A 17,421-nucleotide genomic window follows, 5' to 3' on the forward strand; every position below is an offset into this window, starting at 1 on the left:
ATGGTTGCCTGGCAATGTCTTGGTCAGGATCCAACTCCTCCTCCTCTTCCTCCTGGGAACTAAACGCTCTTTCCCTGGAGATGAGGAGGGGCCCTGGGCTGCTCTCTCGGAAATCAGACAGACAGCTCTCAGAAGAGTTAACCTCTTCTTCACTCAGCTCAACTTCCAAGGCTGACTCTCTCGGTGTGCTCAGGGGCCCCACATTCCTGATACTTACCAGTAAGGAGGTCTAAGCTGGATGCTCCAAACTTAGATCATGTGGCTTTAGCAAGCTATCTTTGTGTTTCAATACAAATAATTTAGAAACATTTACCATTTTGGAACATAAGTTAAACTGCCTATCTTTTCTGGTTACTATATGGGAAACCAAATGAATGTGACCTTTGAAGAGTTTGTAAGTAAACCATTTTTAACTTACCAATCATGTGGTCTCTTTCTGTGATAAGGGTAGAGGGGAACTTTGGAAGCAACCTAGAAGAGGATATTTTAAAAGTCTAACAGTCTATGCTACATATTTACTTTGCTTTGCTACATATTTTGTGGTTTTAAACCTCTGCTAGGGCATTCGCACCAAAGAGCACTTGCCACAAACCTGGATCTAAGCCTCCAGGGAATTCTACTTGTTATTGTTTTCTTGTATTTTTTTTCCCTTTTAACCAAAATACAACAAAATACCAATACGTGTCACATCTCTGCTGGAAGTGTTCTACAACACAGGTGAGGTGACACTAAATATTGGTTCCAGAGAGCTTGTAGTTGAGCTAGAAACCCTCAAGGTTGTATTAAATGTTGCAATAAAGTGCCCAGTCTTGCAGCTAAAGACTAAGGAATGAGCGTTGCTGGAAACAGCAGGAAAGGAGAGTGTCTGGTTGTGGGCTTCCCTTTGGGGCATCTCTGGGGTCACTGTGAGAACAGGACAAGGGGCCATGGGCCTGATCCAGCAGGGCTCTTCTTGCATTCTTATGGATCCTGGGGGTAAATCCCAAGGCCCCACAGAACAGACTGCCCAGCAAGTGGCAGGTGGTCAGGCTGTGGCAAACAGACCCAAGCATCATCACATGGGCCACGCCAGAGCTCAGTGGGGCTGGGGCTGGGTAGGGCAGCCTCCTTTCTTCTTCATTTTAACAGATTTTTTATGGTTGAGTGGGGGCAGCACATACATGGTTACAGCTTCTCATTCATTATTTTAAAATGGTGCCTAGTCACAACTAATTAATGTCTGTAGCATCAAGTCTGTAGCATCAAGGAACAAACCCCCTTTTTATTACTGTAATGGTGAGTTTAGGATGCAAAACTGCATGTGCTCCAAAATATTTCTCTTTTTTTTGGGGGGGGGGATTGTGAAAGCATTTCTAAAGCTGGCCCAACAAAAAAGAACCAATATTAGAATCACAATATGAAATTCCACATTCAAAACCAAACATCACTAATACTAGCACTAACCATAATAATTCCCACATGTGAAGTAACAGTGTAGTTAAGTAAAACCACAAAAACAAAACATACATGAAACCTCAAAATATATCGCAATGACAATGAAATGCAATGTAACATTGTGTGTGTCAAAATTGTAGTAACACACATGGCTGTCTAAACTGGGGCCCCAAATCAAATCACAATCTTCATTGTTACTGTTAATGACCAGCGTTGAAGTGAACCCCCATAAAACCTTCAATTCCATCCAGGGGGTCTCAAATGGCCTTGATACCAGGATCATATGTGGTGACCTAATCACTATCTTTTCTCCAGCTCACTTCATGCCTCTCTTTCCATCTATTTCCTGCAGCACTCAGAGTTAAGGCTGAAAGAAGAGACTTGGGAATATGCTCCACTCCATGGCTGGAGGTTCCACCTGCAGCGGCATCCCAGCGACATCTTTCGACGGCGATGCTGGCACAGGAAGCTCATCCCGATGTCGCCCAGCGGTGTGGCCTCCATTTTTCTCTTGGAGGGTTCACTGGTAAGAAAAGGCAGGTGCCTTCTGCCTCAGCTGTGGCACAGCTGGCAAGTGATTCATTCAGAGGACATGAAGCCAGTCTTTTGGCTTTCAAAGGACTCGTCCACATAATTTCTAGGCACAGGTTCATGATGTGTGGGCTAGGGTCTGAGCGGGGTCTTTTTTGTCCTACCGCTTTCTCCAGGGATACATGCTATTTACAGCTGAATTGGACCAAATGTCAAACGGGTTTTCCACGGATTGACATTTGTTCCAATTCCACAGGTGAGCACACACACATACCATGACTAGCAAAACTGGAATAAATTTGGCAAAATAGCTAAAAGGCGATGTGCTCCTGTGCTTTATTTGCATGTTTTGTATGGGTAGCAGGGGTTTTTTAAAATGTACACTTATGGCTTTTTTTTTATTTAATTTTTTTTATGTCATCTCTTTTCAGGGTGTGGAAATTGAAAGCCAATGGAAAAAGAAGAAAATTGAGATAGGAAAGAAAGAAGAAAAGAAAGATGAGAAAGAGCCAGAAAAGGCTCCCTCTCAAGCCCTCCTGAAGAAGAACACCCCACTTATCTTCTGCATGTTCAAGAGTGAGTAGTCTGTGTTAACAGGCCTTAGCAGCTTGGGTGAATGAGAATGACTTACAGTTTCTGGAGTTCGAAGGCTTTATTCATGCAGGAACTATTTACCTGATGAGTGGATATAAGAGAGAAACAGCAGACATATTTTATGGAGAGAAGAACAAACATCTTTTAGGGTTGGACATAGAGGCTTACAAACACTGTTGGCTAAATAGCTACACACAAAGTGCCCTCTTGTAGTTTAAAGCAATTCATGCATTAACTACAAACTCAAGAGAAGGAAATGCATATGCATATCCAACAGTTTGTCCAAATAAGAGCACATGGAAAAAGAAGGCTGTCCTGCTGCACATAAAATAACAAGTAAATACCAGATTCCATGACAGATACAATGGTCAAGAAACAGAATCAAGTGGAAAGAAAAGTGACAGAAAAGAAACCACTGGTAGCCCTGATTGACCCCACATTGATTCCTGAACTCAGAAATTTTCCCAAATATGATCATTAATTCTTTGGCAAATAGTGCATTCAAAGCTTACATGGAGCAATCATAAATCTATAGAATACGTGCCATGGTTTCTATGTATGCCACCTTGAACTCCTTGGAGGAAAGGTGGAATATAAAAGTAAGTAAAAAAATTAATAAAATATGAATTTAGGAACTGTAAAATGATGAGCCAGGCTTGGGCTTTAAGGGTATCCAAGACAAAGGACTGTTATCCAGAGACAGATTTAAAGCAGCGCATCTGGTTCTACCACACCAGGCGCTGAGCCTAGAGGGTGCCACAGGGCTCGCAAGTACAACATAGTGAATTGAGCAGAACGGAGGGTGAGAGGAGGGCAGTGCTGAACTTTGGGCTCACATAGGGCACTGCTGAAATATGAAAGGCCAAAGTCCGCCCCTGCTGTTACCCCTCCCAGATGTTCTCCCCTTTCTCCAGGACTTGGCCAAACTGCTGGATCACCTCCAGCTGTGACACTTGGCTGTTCTGTGCCTGCCAAGAGCAAATGCAAAACCAGTTTGCTAAACCAATTTTGATGTATTTTAAATCTATGTAAGTTACTTCGATATGAATTGAAAGCTGATCTTCTGATGGGTCAAAATGCCTAGAGTGTCCTTGTTTGTGCCACTTTCTGGATATTTTCTCCCTGTTCTGTTTTTCGTTTTCAGTGGTCACCCGGCATTCCATGGCCACTGAGCATGCTCAGCACTTATTGGGCTGTATTGAGGCAGACGCATCCTTAGCGGGGTGGTTGTATTTTGAAAGATTCTTTTCTATTTCTGTCAACCTTGGGGTTCTCCCAAGCATTCTGGGGCATAACTCATCCCCTGAGATGGACAAGGAGACTCTCTAACAGAGCAAGTAGGGAGTTTGCAGAGAATTCGGACAAAAACAGAAGCAGGAGCAGAAATTGCTGGTGTTTGCGAATTTATCCCATGTCTGGAACGGTGCTTCCCACTCCACCATTTGCAATGCATTTCCTTTGCATTGAAATGAATGGGGTGGAATAACATAATGACAACATAACTTGTGCAATTTATTTAATCAATCACATAAGCTCACCACAATGGACAGCGAGGTTTTTGGTGGAAGATGAGCAGCAAGGTTTGGGTGGAAGAGAGGCATGCGATGAATACAGAGCGAAATGGAAAAACTTTGCCTTCCTACATCCCTGTTTGCAAGTCTGGGTGGTATATTGTAGCCAAACTAGAAGGAAAGTGCAGTTCTTTCTTCTTCTTCTTCTTTTAAAAAAAGACATCCTCCTTTCAGATCCTGTCTATTTCCAGTTGCGCTGCTACATCTACCAAGCAAGAGACCTAGTTGGAACTAGTGCTAAGAGTTCTGCAGGTAGGTGCAATGGAAACAAGTAATTGCATTGCAGGGGTTGGACTAGATAACCCCTGGGGTCCCTTGCTACTCTAATCATTCTATGATTCCCAGTCCTCTGCCCTCCCATGCCCTCTATCATTCACTCCTCCCTGTCCTCATCTCTTTCCTCACAAGAGGCCATTTCCCCAGAGGCACTCGAATGCCTGTGTTACGCTTTGAATTTAGGAGGGGCAGAATCTTGGTGTCCCCTCCCATTTCAGACCACAGGTAATTTTTTTTTTTCCGGAGCTCAGGTCAGGGCAAAAAAGCTGTGTTGCAAGAGATCCAGTATTGGATCTCCTGCCCTCTTCTTCTTCAGCATCATCTTCATCTTCATCTTCGTCTTCATCTTATCCTCAAATCATGCTCAGACTGGATCAGGGCAACAGTGCTGTTTTTAAAATGCCATTTCCCCATCTCTTTTTTTTTAATGATATTTATTGCTTTTCAAACAATTTCAACACAACACTACAAGAAAGAAGAAAAAAGAAAAAAGAAAAAAGAACAATACAAATACAATACAAAAACGCCACATACAAAACAAAACAAAAACAAAGACAATTTAAAATCACCTCAAACATTTTCAACATCCCATCTTTCATTCGCTTATTTCCAGCGACCTCCTCACACCTCCCTTTTTGTATTCCACTTCTATTTATTGTTTCAGCAATTCCTTTCCATTTTCCTCTGTTTTCTATCCTATAATTATCTTAACACATTCTTGCCTTATTTTTTCCTTTAATTTTCTATTAATCTATTTATACTTAATTCCTTGTAACATTTCTACTAAAGCCATATAACTTCATTCCAACATTCTTCTAGCATTCATTAATTTTACCATATTTCTATAAATAGTCTTTAAACTTTTTCCAGTCTTCTTCCTCCGACTCTTCTCCCTGGTCTCGGATCTTGCCAGTCATTTCCGCCAATTCCATATAGTCCATCAACTTCATCTGCCATTATCCAACACTTCAGTGCTTTCAAGAAGCAACCATTCTCTCAGCCAGCAAAAAGCAGATAGTTCACAACAAAGTTTAGGGGTCTGGCAGGGCAAGTCCACCTCCTTCTTTGGCATCCGTCAATATCTTAAATTTTCCTCGTGGCTTCCTGCCCTGCCAAACAAATCTAGAGACGTCCCTCTGCCACCTCCTGAAACAATCCATCCCATCCAAAGCTTGCAATGTTTGAAACAAAAGCAACATCCCCGACAACACAGCCACCCTCATCCCCACCACAGCAACTCGGCCCAACAATAACAACTTCAGATTTGACCATATTTCCAAATCCCCCTTCTCTTCAATCCAACGTCCTTCACAGTTGTCCTTGAATAAATTCACATTTCTGGCAGCCATACTAACCCCCAAATACCTCTCGGTGGAAGAATCGGTGGAAGACTGGAAGAAATTTAAAGATTATCTACAGAGACATTGTAAAATTAATGAAATTTAGAATAATGTTGGATTGAAATCAAGTGGTTTCTAGCTGTAATGGGTTAAAAGAATATGAAAAAATGGGTATATAAAAGTAAAATTTCAAGATTACAACAATTTAAGAATAAGGATTTGGGTAGAATAAAGAGGAAAACAAATTACTGAGCTAATAAATTGAATTGGAAAACAAAAAAGAGAGGTATGAGGAGGTCCGAGAAACAAGTAAATGGAAAATAATGTGATGGAAAGATTGATTGTTTTTAACAATTCTTATTCTGTATTTTTTCCCCTCTTTTTGTTTTATTTTTGTTTTATTTTTTGTAATGTAAAAATCTTAATAAAAATCTTATTAAAAAAAATACCTCTCTTTCTCAACCGATGTTAGTCCTGTCTCCTCCTGAAACTCTGTCAAGCTTTCCTTTTCCTCAGGTAGGGCTCTGATCCTCAAATTCATCTGTTTCTCTTTAAGTTCAATCATAACAAATGTCATCTTATGTTCATCAAGTTGCCCTTGTATGGATGGGGCTCTCTCTCTCTCCAGTTGAATTGCTTTAAATTCAGCAGCAAGGGTTTTCTCCTTGACTTCATCCACAGTTTGCCGTATCAGAGTAGATTCCTGTATCAATTTCTGGATGGTTTCTGTATTGGTATTCACCTTTTGTCCCAGATTATTTAAACTTTCTATTATTAAGTCTATTTTAATATTTCATCACGTCTGTTTTCTTGTGAAGCTGTTCCAGCGAATCGTTTATTTTCCCTAATACGACCGCTAAGGCCTCTTCTGTCGACATTCCGTCTATTTTTTCCTTTCCATTTGTCATAACACTTAAGAGACTCAAGGTCAGTCCCAGAGTCTCACACTTCTTTATCTTGCAGCTGGAAATTCCCCTAGCCCAGCTCCTATAGAGCAACCAATTTCAAAAGCTTCCACTAGGGGAAACAGTTTCTATTTGCATTAGTCAGTACTGTCCTCTTTTAAACAATGTTCCAATAATCCAAAGTTAGTTTCAATTTTCAGTTACTTTTACTCCTCTTTAAAAGCAGCCGGAGACAGTAGAAACAATGTATTCTCTTATTTAGCTACCTGTCAATGAACGTTCTAAACGCTGTCAATGAACATTCCAAAAGACATCGATCCTGCTAGCAGCCCGTTTCCAGGGTCTGAGCGGCGGTATTTTAACTCTCTTGACTCTCTCCTACAGGCATATTCAGTCCACCACTTCCCCCCCTCTTCGCCATTTCCCCATCTAACATCCCCCCACACCCTCCCAATGTTGCTTTTAGCTCCACTTAGGAAAAAGTACAGCTATCTATAGATCATTCCTCTCTCCTCTCCCTCCCCATTTGCTTTAACAGCTGCTTTTGCAGGGGGGGGATTTAGAGCAGGAAAGTGGCCTGGGGGAAAGAGTTGATGCTTATAGCTGGACCAATCCAATGGTGGGTGGGGAGTGCAAATGTTGAGAATTCTCTGTTGGGGATCCCCAGACTCACCCACCTTAAAGCTAGAGTTCCCAAGAAAGAGGGGGGGTGAATGGCTATTCATCCATTTTAAGCTTATAGCGTAGTGTGGTCTTGGGAAACATGTAGGTGATATTTGACTCCGTATCGGTAATTCTTCCATCTCCTGTTATTTCCTCTCTGCTAGATCCTTTGGCCCACATTTCCTTCCTTCACATGAGCCAACATACCCAGACCATCTCTGGCACGCTGCACCCCTGCTGGGACCAGACCCTTATCTTTGAAAACATCTTGATCTATGGAGACCCTCGAGCAACTGAGCAAGATCCACCTGTGGTGGCCTTGGAGGTCTTTGACTTTGACGCAAGTGTATGTGCATAGGAAGCTTCCCTACGCTGAGCCAGACCATTGGCCTGTCTGGCATGATATTATCTGTATTCTGACTGGCAGTGGATTTCCAACACAGTCTTTCCCAGCCCTACCTGGAGATGCCAGGGATTGAGCCTGGGACCTTCTGCATGCAAAGCAGATGACCTAACCCTGAGATAGGCATGGGGCTCTCGTCACAGGCCCATGAAGTCAACAGAAAAAGGTGGCAAGCAAAAGGGCAACTGGAATTCAGGCATCTCTTTTCTGGCATTATTAACCTGTGATAACAGCACCGTGGACAGTCCAGAAGGCATTCCTGGGTGCTTTCCCTCCAGCCTTTAACTTGAGTAACAACTAACCAAAGACCCACCTATTCAGGCATCCTGTTTCCCAGTTAGTCCATCTCCAGGAAGTCCACAAGCAGGGCAGGAAGGCAACAGCCCTCCTCTTTCATTTATCCCCAGTATCTGATATTAAGAGGTAGACTACCTCTGAACGTGGAGGTTCCATTTGGCTATCATTTTTAATAGTCCCTGATAAGACGACCCCCCCTCTATAAATTAGTCAAATTGCAAATGTGGCAAAACACCACATCTCATAGCAGTGAATTCCATGCAACATATGTCAACAAACACTTGCTTTAGTTTGGGGTGACTACCGTATTTTTCGCTCTATAGGACGCATTTTTCCCCTCCAAAAATGAAGGGGAAATGTGTGTGCGTCCTATGGGGCGAATGCAGGCTTTCGCTGAAGCCTGGAGAGCGAGAGGGGTCGGTGCGCACCGACCCCTCTCGCTCTCCAGGCTTCAGGAAGCTATCAGCAAGCCTTCGGAGCGCGGTGGGAGTTCCCGCTGGGCTCCCAAGGCTTGCGGATAGCAGGCAGCAGCCCGAATCCCGGGGAGTGCATTGCACATTCCCCCCCCCAAAAAAGCTAGGTGTGCCCTATAGTCCAGTGCGCCCTATAGAGCGAAAAATACGGTAATTTTTTTTCAGCCCAGGAGCCAAATTCATTCTTGGTCCACCTGCTGGGGACCACAGGTCAGTGTAACCTTCTAGAATAATTGTGATTTCCAAGGATGCTTTTGATAGACTTTGTTTCCCTCTTAACAAAGAAATCACTCTCAGACTACTGAGTAAACAAGAAAAAGACAATGTTTACTCATATCAAAATACTTGCCAGAATTCAAGAGCTATACTGCTGAAAATCAGGCAAGCAATAATCCTTAAATGTTACAAATATGCATAAGTCCAGTTCAAAATGGAGATTGCTCTCTAGTAAGGATGGAGAATAAATTTGATTTGGTTCACATTTAAAGGCAAATCTACCTAATTCGCACTTCTCAACAACACACAAACAGAAACATGCCCCCTTCAGAATTCACACTTCTTTGAATTTTGCAATGTAGTTCTCCCTCCATGTAACATGTACAAAAATGCATATGTTTGAGTAAAGTGTTCATAAAAATATATGTGAAAATAACATAGAAAAATGCATTATATTAGGAAACACTGCTTTGCAGAAATGTAAGTGTTAGGCAACTAACATGTATACAGTTAGGAGAAATTTGCACTGAGACGCATATGAATTTTCATGAGAACTTTTTTGAAAATGAAAAAACCACAAACTAATGTGGAAATGAAATGGGGAGAACTGAATGTAAGATCAGAAAAGAGAGAAACTGAAATTGATGGATTCGCCCATTCCTAGTCTCTTTTAAACTTGTCCTTCCCCATCCAGTGCCCTCCAGCTGCTTCGGACTGTAATTTCCACATTGGGGAACAACTAGATTATAACACCAAGTACAGTCTTCAGCATGTCCAACATTTCCTGTCTGTTTGCTTTCTGACCCTACACTATTGCCCACATACAGGCAGCCAAATCTACTATTGGCTTTTAACCACTCCTCTTGCACACCTACCCTGTAAAACCTTCACCCCTTGTTCTGTGTCTCTTTCAGGGCCACTCCCATTATTTCATGGGAAGGAGCTTGTGCATCCCAAGTGTGCACCTGGATCTCAGCTCACGAAGACTACCCCGCCTCCAGAAGTATACAATCATCAAAGAACAGGAGGATTCCGGTCAGCTCCTGGCTGCTTTTGAGCTTCTGTTGGACAAGAAGGTAACAAATTAAATTATGCCTTATGCCAGGTGCTTTTAGCTCCACTTAGGAAAAAGTACAGCTATCTATAGATCATTCCTCTCTCCTCTCCCTCCCCATTTGCTTTAACAGCTGCTTTTGCAGGGGGGGGATTTAGAGCAGGAAAGTGGCCTGGGGAAAAGAGTTGGCCTGGGGGAAAGACTGGTGGGATGCAGAGGAATGGTGGAACTAGCAGGAGAACTCTCAAGGGAATAAGGCACAGAGTCTGGGCAGTGATGGTGGGACAACAGTGAGTGGTCACTGGGAGAAGTGGGAGAAGCCTGGAAAGCAGTGTCAGAAGCTGGAGAGGTAACAGGGCTTAGTGAGCTGGGAGAGTCTGTGGCAGAGTCCAGAATCAGAGTCATAAACTTAAGCAGGAAAGTGGGATGAGGGAGGCCAAGAGGCAGAGATGAGTCAGGCTGGTGCAAAGTGACAGGAGTCCGTCCGCCCCTTCCTGCTCCGACAAGCTCCCCTCTCCTGTGGTCTCCCAGGAACACAAGAAGCATGAAAAGGGTGGGGGAGAGGTTGACTTCATTGCAGACATTGTCTCCAATTGCTTGAGAAAACTCCTGGAGAGGAGGGAACTTAGATGGCTGTGGTGAGGCAGAGACTTTCAGGCTTGGCAACTGATCCAGGAGGCAAGACCTACCAGACACGAGCTGCTGTGCTCATTGGGCCTGGCATTCCTCCAAATCTGTGCAGACTCTGTTCTTGCTAACAGAAAGTTCACTCCATCTTCAATGGTGTGATTTACTGCTGGCTCACTCCTGACATTTAGGTACACCGGAATAAACCCAAATTAAGCTACAACTCCTGAAAAGACTGAATAAAAGAGTCATGCAGTCGCAAGCAACAATTTTCTTTGAGTTTCCCAGCAGCTCTATTTTTTAAAAAAAGATATTTATTAGCATTTTCACAAATTTTATAAGACATAAAAATCACAAAAAACACCAAAAAAGAAAAACAGAAATACATACAAAAAGACAAGAGAAAAAAGAAAACCACATATATAACTTCATTCCCTTATGTTCATGAAAATTTCTTTCCCGACTTCCTCATACCTCTCCTTACTGCATTCCATTCTCTAATTAATTCTCTTCAACAAATCCTTCCCTTAATTTCTATTAAACTTTTCAGCTTTCTTTTCATATTTACGTAATAATTACAGCTAGCAGCCCCTTAATTTCAGAATCAACATCGTCTTAACATTCTGCAATTTTAAAACATTTCTTAAGCTAGTCTTTAGTTTCCCAGCGGCTCTAAAGCAGCCTTCACTATCCCTGGTGCCCTCCAGATATTTTGGACTACAGTCCCATCAGTTCTACTCCTCAGCCACCTTCCCTGGGGATGATGGGGGTTGTAATTCAAAACATCTGGGAGGTTCGAAGGAGCAACCTCCTGCCCCAGCAAAAGAAATTTGTCTACTACACCCTACTCTCTAGATTTCTACTCTCCAGATTTGCTCTCAGGGGCTCTTAAAGCCAATAGTTATCCTCCAGAAAATGTCATCCATCACTGGCTAAAAAAAGAAAAGTAGATCTCTGTTCAGCAGAGCTCTTCATCTTCTCTCCCCAGGATGGATCCTTAGGAAAGCTTCCACCGCCTGCATGGAAGGATGGGACATACATAATCCCTAAAGGAATCCGGCCCATCTTAAGGCTGATGGCCATTGAGGTGAGTGTAAAGCCACAAGATGATATTATTATTATTATTATTATTATTATTATTATTATTATTATTATTATTATTATTATTATTATTATTATTACCCTGCCCATCTGGCTGGGTTTCCCCAGCCACTCTGGGTGGCTTACAGCATGCATTTGGGGGGGGGGGGAGAATAAAGCATAATAAAACATCATGAATTAAAAAGATTGCACGGGGGGGTGTAAACTCCACAATTATCATTTAATTCTTCAAAGGTTCAGGGGAAGTAAAATGGATGGATTGGTCCAACCCTGCAGCCAATCCAGAAAGCAGAGCCTCAGGCCCTGTGGCCCCACTTTCTGCTGAGCTGTTGCTTTTATATATATTTATCACGATCTTCCCACAGATCCTGGCTTGGGGCCTGCGGGACATGAAGACCTACAATCTGCTGGCCATCAGCAATCCGAGTCTCATCATAGAGTGTGGAGGAGAAACGCTTCAGACGCCAGTCATCAGGAATCTCCAAGAGCACTCCAATTTTCCAATCAATATCTATCTCATGAAAGTGGTGAGTGGGCCCCTAGCACATGGCAGAGACAGTTTCCAAGGGTGAATTTTAAGACCCGAGATGAAACTAACCTCTCCTCCTATAATAAGAATAAGAATAATTTCCACCATTTTAGAGTTTGCTAATCAGATTTTGCAATCCACATTTTCACTGTGACCTTTTGCCTCATGTCTCCTTTACTAGCTATACTTTCCCTCCAGCCTCTATGCAGGGCTGGCCCACCCATGAGGCAAGGTGAGGCAACCGCCTCAAGCAGCAGGATTCACAGCGGCAGCAAATCTGGCCTCCAAGGAATGCGTTGCCCACTGCTGCCCCCACAGTGCTACCAACAGTTGCAGCGTGCTCCTTGGGGGCTGGGTCTGCTGCCTCCTCAGCAGGCCTCCCATGCCACCTCCACAGTAGCTTCTTAGAATCCTATGGAATTGTAGAGTTGGAAGGGACCCATGGGATCATCTAGCCAAGCCCCCTGCAATGCCGGAATATTCAGCTGTCCCATATGGGATCTTAGTGAACAGGAGGCACTGCTGGTCTCCTCCCACCCTTGTTCCAGATGTAGATCTTCTCTCACCCTTTCTTCCCTTGTGGGAGGAGAGGGGATGCCATTTTGTGGTTTGCCTCAGGTGACAAAATGTCTTGGGCCAGCCCTGCCTCTAGCCAAACTGGTAGCGTGTGTCGTCAAGAGCCACAAATGCTTATCTAAGCAAGCATCCTTAGGCCAGGCATGCTCATTTAAATAGGCATCTTTTTAGTTACTAGCTATACTGAAACCTTGGAGGTGTCATCTCCTCACTTGGACAGCATGACAGTATGTGCACAGCTGCCTTTGTCTCATCATCCCTCAAATGGATCCCCAGGCGTTCCTCTCCTAGAAAAACCTCATGCAGCCCCTCCTGATCTCTCTTAGTACCTGCCTGTGGATGAAGATTATGCGCTTCCTATCGAACTGAAGGTGATAGACCACAGAGAGTTTGGATTTAAGCCTGTGGTGGGCCAAGCGACTGTGAGATCCATGAGCCAGTACTACTGTGACCCCTGGGAAGAAAGGAAGGCCCATAATCTCCCTGTCAGAGGTAGGCCCCACCTTACAGGAGTGAGTTCATTTCATTTTCTATGCTGCTTTTCACTCACATGAGTCACAAAGTGGCTCACAAACAATCAATGACAATAACATGATAGAACACCACAATTATAGAATAATTAACAAATAATCAGTAAAGCAAGCACCTTCTATAAAACACTATTAACGAAACAACTAAAAAAAAAAGCTAAACAGCACAGCCACCACACAGGTCATGTTATAAGATTCACAAAGCACTACAGCACTCATAATCTATTATATTAGCCACATTAACAAACTAACAACCAAAAACAAACTAAATGCTGCTGAGTTCCATTGCAAGAGTTTATCCTTAGGGCTGAACAGAGCTATATTCCTGGCTGCAAACATGGCGCTGGACACCCCAGTTGCCTCCAAACAGCTGCAAAGTGGCAATTGGGGAGAGAGGCTGCAGAGGAGCCGCAGGGTGTGCTTAACCCTTTCCCACCTGTCACTTTGTCCCTGCAAACGTCTCCTCCTCCTTCCACCCGTTGCTTTTGGTTGCAGCACAGGAAATACAGGTCTCCATGCCAGCCACACACTCTCAAGGCCACTGCAAGGACAGAAAGAGGGTAGCCTCATGTATGTCTTTGTCAGTTCCGGGGAACAGGAGTGCCTTGCCCAGTGGAGCAGAGCCACAGCAATAGCCCATAGCAGCAGTGCCACTGGCGCTTAGCAAGGTTTGGTTTGTGCCAAAGGACCGAATTGGCTCTGCCAGTGTACCTGCACAACCCTGACCTCACTGCCACCTTGTCCTTCCCAGTAAGCGGCAGCAATGCCACTTACAGGAGGCTACTCCTGCTGCGCCGCTGCCCAAGTCACTCCTGGGAAGGGTGGGTCTGAAGTGCCTTATGGGTTGCTTCCACATCTGTGTTATGGGTTAAATGACCTTGCATGCCAGCTGAATGGTCTGGGAACACCGGTTGTTGCTGTAACACAGGTGTGAGAAACCTGTAGCCCTCCAGATGGTTGCTGAACTACATCTCCCATCAGCCACGGCTAGCAGGGACAATGGCCAGGGATGATGGGAGTTTCAGTTCAGCAACATTGATCCCTGCCTGAGAGAACCAGGGAGCCTCATGTAAGCCTCTCTGAGCTTTCCAAAGGGCGAGCAAGCTATACTAAACTAATGGCTCTCCACCTCCTAAAAGCATTTGCAAGCAAGGTGGCGGATTTTGTTCCTGCTTGTTTCCACTGTCAAACCTTTCAAAGTTTGCTATTATTAATTCCACGTCTTCTCAATTTTTCCCTTCTCCCAACAGCCATTGCCAAGACAAAGAGAAAGAAGGTAAGTGTTGCTGCATCTCATTGTCTTGCCACTATTTGATTCAATTCCTTCCTTCCTTCCTTGAAGAAGGTCTACATTTATCAGGCTCTCCACAGGCCAATGGAAAGAATGAACCTTTAAGAGCCCTGGTCTCCTCCTACGGTGGTGGGTTTCCAAGGGGTAATTGATACTTCCTTTTGAGCCATGTTTCTAGGCACAGGTGTGTGGTGTGTGGTGTGTGTGTGTGTGTGTGTGTGTGTGTGTGTTTCCCCAGTGCCTTCCCCCCGGAAACATGCTCTTTACTGCTCAATTGGAGCAAACAACCATCCAAATTGTCGTTTGTTCCAGTTAGTGTTAAAGAGCAGGTTTTCCTGGGGAAAGCAGTGGGCCAAAAAAGTGCTTGGACACTGCAATTTATTAAAGCACAAACTTGTGCCTAGAAAGTGTGGGGTGGAAGGTAAGTGTGGGTGAGCCCTAACTTCCCATGTTCTATATCAATGTATTTCGGTATCTCTGAGATTCTGAAAGTATTCTTGGTTGCATGAATTTTGCAAGCATGTTCACATGGGGTGCTGGCTGGGGTTGTGTCAACTATGAGTGATCCCCCAACAGCACACCACACATGCCTCTACAATGGATTGGTAGCAGAAGGGAAAGCCTCATCCAGGGAAGCTCAGGTCTTCTTCATTCAGGGCTGGACCTACCATTAGACAGAGTGAGACACCCACCTCAGGCAGCAGATGTTTGGGGACAGGGAGTGGTGGGCTGCAAACCCCTAAGGATTGTGCTGGCTCAGGAGCTCTGTGGAGTAGCCTACACATTTGTGTTGTGTGCATGCCCCAAAGCATAGATCCTACACCTTCCTGCTCAGTTCTCATTCAGCCACCATAGCAGGTGGAATGGAGCAAATTCTTTCTAGGTCCTTCATCCAAGCAGGTTAAGCCACTGCCAAACTTCCAGTTTTTCTTCTTCCTTGCTTTTCTTTCCCTTTTTCTCTCTTTTTAAGGCTTCTGTCTTTTGGTTTTGCATTTCACTTCCATAGGTTTAGCCACTTTTCAGGCCACAGCCTATGGCACAGATGCTGCCATGTAAGTAGTGGTAGTCAAAAAAGCCCAGTCTCCCAGGGAAGAGAGAAACTATGGGGTTCCCTGGAAGGAGGAACAAAGTCGGATGGCTGTTGGGCTTGTGAGAGTTATTCTGCTGCTTCTTGCAGGAGCTGGGCAAAGCCTACAAGGCCTGGTTCTGGAAAAGGCCCTTTAGGAAAGAAGAGAAGGTAAGTCATGATGCCATCAAAGGTAAGGGCCAGTGTGGTGTAGTGGTTAAGAGCGGTAGATTCGTAATCTGGAGACCGGGTTCGCTTCCCTGCTCCTCCACATGCAGCTGCTGGGTGACCTTGGGCTAGTCACACTTCTCTGAAGTCTCTCAGCCCCACTCACCCCACAGAGTGTTTGTTGTGGGGGGGGGGAGGTGATTGTTAGCCGCTTTGAGACTCCTTCAAGTAGTGATAAAGCAGGATATCAACTCCAAACGCTGCTTCTTCTTCTTCTCCTTGATTGCGGGTGCTGCATCTGTACAGATCTGGAGGCTCCCAAGCCACTCCCCTGCTTGATTTCTTGTTGATTAGGGAGGGGGTAAATTGTGATGTCGCGCTTCAGTCATCAAAACAAAGACTGGTGACTTTTCAGATGGGGGGGGGGCGTAGAAGGATCCATCATAAAACCCACATGCCCCACCCCTCTGACTTCTTCCAATTTTAGTAAAAAACTTGTGTAGTCTTCTAGAAACAGTAGCTGAGCATCGCAAAATGTTTGGGCTATTGTGCTGCCTCCTATAATCTGAACATATTCTACAGATCAGATCCCACAAGTCAAGTTTGGATCCGAACAAATGTTGTTTTGCTCTGAGAGCATGTGATGTGGAGGTGAACTGAATTTCCTTCTCCCCATATAGGAGATGGAAGAAGAGGAAGAGGAGGTGGACTGGTGGAGCAAGTACTACGTGACTATGGGAGATCTGTCAAAGAGTGGACATTACCTGGAGAAGGGCTTTGATAGTTTGAAGGTGCCTGTGCTGTGGGGGGAGGGGTAGCAGCCCAAGCAGAATGCAAGGAAGAACGGCAGTTTTCTCAACTAACATCTGTCCCCAAACTCATGTTTGTAGAGATAATGCAGGGATCTAGTTGTTGTTTTTAGGGTTATTAAAGCAAAAAGGATTGTGAAGAACTCCAAAAGGATCTCTCCAAACTGAATGAATGGGCAGCAAAATGGCAAACGCTTCCATTCTGTGTAAACAAGAGTGAATGATGCACATAGGGATCATTAGGGAAGGAATTGAAAATAAAACTGCCAATATCATGATGCTATGATGCAAATCTATGATGCAACCACACTTGGAGTACAGTGTACAGTTCTGGATGCCTCAACTCAAAATGGATATTGTTGAGTTGGAAAATATTTAGAAAAGGGCAACAAAATACCCATTTGGGTCTTTTTAGTTTAAAGAAAAGGCAAGTAAGAAGAGACATGATAGAGGTATATAAAATTGTGGGTGCTGGGAAGAAAGTGGCCAGAGAAAGGTCTTTCCCCCTCTCTCATAATACGAGAACTCAGGGATGTTGAAGGAAGCTGAAAGTTGAAAGATTCAGGGCAGACAAATGAATGTATTTCTTCACACACTGCATAGTTAAACTAGGAAGTTCACTCCCACAAGAGGCAGCAATGGCCACCAATCTGGGTGGATTTAAAAGATGGCGGAGTATCAATGGCTACTAGCGATGATGGCTGTGTTCTGCCTCTACAGTCAAGAGGCAGAATCCCAGTTGCTTCTGAATACCAGTTGCTGGACCTTGTGTGGGATGCTCTTGTGCTGGGGGGTTTCCCACGGGCTTCTGGCTGGCCACTGTGAGAACAGGCTGATGGACCTGACCCAGAAGGCTCTTACATTCCAGGGAAGACTTCCGGGGAGGTGCCTCCAGTAATGCCGGAATTCCTCTGATTGGGAGGAATTTGCCCCGTGGGAATTTGGGTCTGGCCGCCACGGCGAAGGC

The 17,421-nt window shown here is 44.3% G+C and overlaps 1 protein-coding gene across 1 annotated transcript in view; it reads left to right on the forward strand.

Moving 5' to 3' along the window:
• The window catches only part of FER1L5 (fer-1 like family member 5), a 150,262-nt gene that overhangs the window by 103,325 nt on the left and 29,516 nt on the right, over positions 1–17,421 (forward strand). The window contains exons 34-44 of the mRNA XM_081200890.1: positions 1,787–1,960; positions 2,397–2,541; positions 4,305–4,382; positions 7,479–7,660; positions 9,618–9,779; positions 11,373–11,471; positions 11,851–12,012; positions 12,917–13,082; positions 14,371–14,396; positions 15,589–15,648; positions 16,326–16,436. Coding sequence (XP_081057016.1) covers positions 1,787–1,960; positions 2,397–2,541; positions 4,305–4,382; positions 7,479–7,660; positions 9,618–9,779; positions 11,373–11,471; positions 11,851–12,012; positions 12,917–13,082; positions 14,371–14,396; positions 15,589–15,648; positions 16,326–16,436 — 1,365 coding nt within the window. The remainder of the gene's footprint in view (positions 1–1,786; positions 1,961–2,396; positions 2,542–4,304; positions 4,383–7,478; positions 7,661–9,617; positions 9,780–11,372; positions 11,472–11,850; positions 12,013–12,916; positions 13,083–14,370; positions 14,397–15,588; positions 15,649–16,325; positions 16,437–17,421) is intronic.

Source organism: Podarcis bocagei, assembly GCF_964188305.1.
Source record: "Podarcis bocagei genome assembly, chromosome: 7".
In the NCBI taxonomy this organism is placed as follows: Eukaryota; Metazoa; Chordata; class Lepidosauria; order Squamata; family Lacertidae; genus Podarcis; species Podarcis bocagei.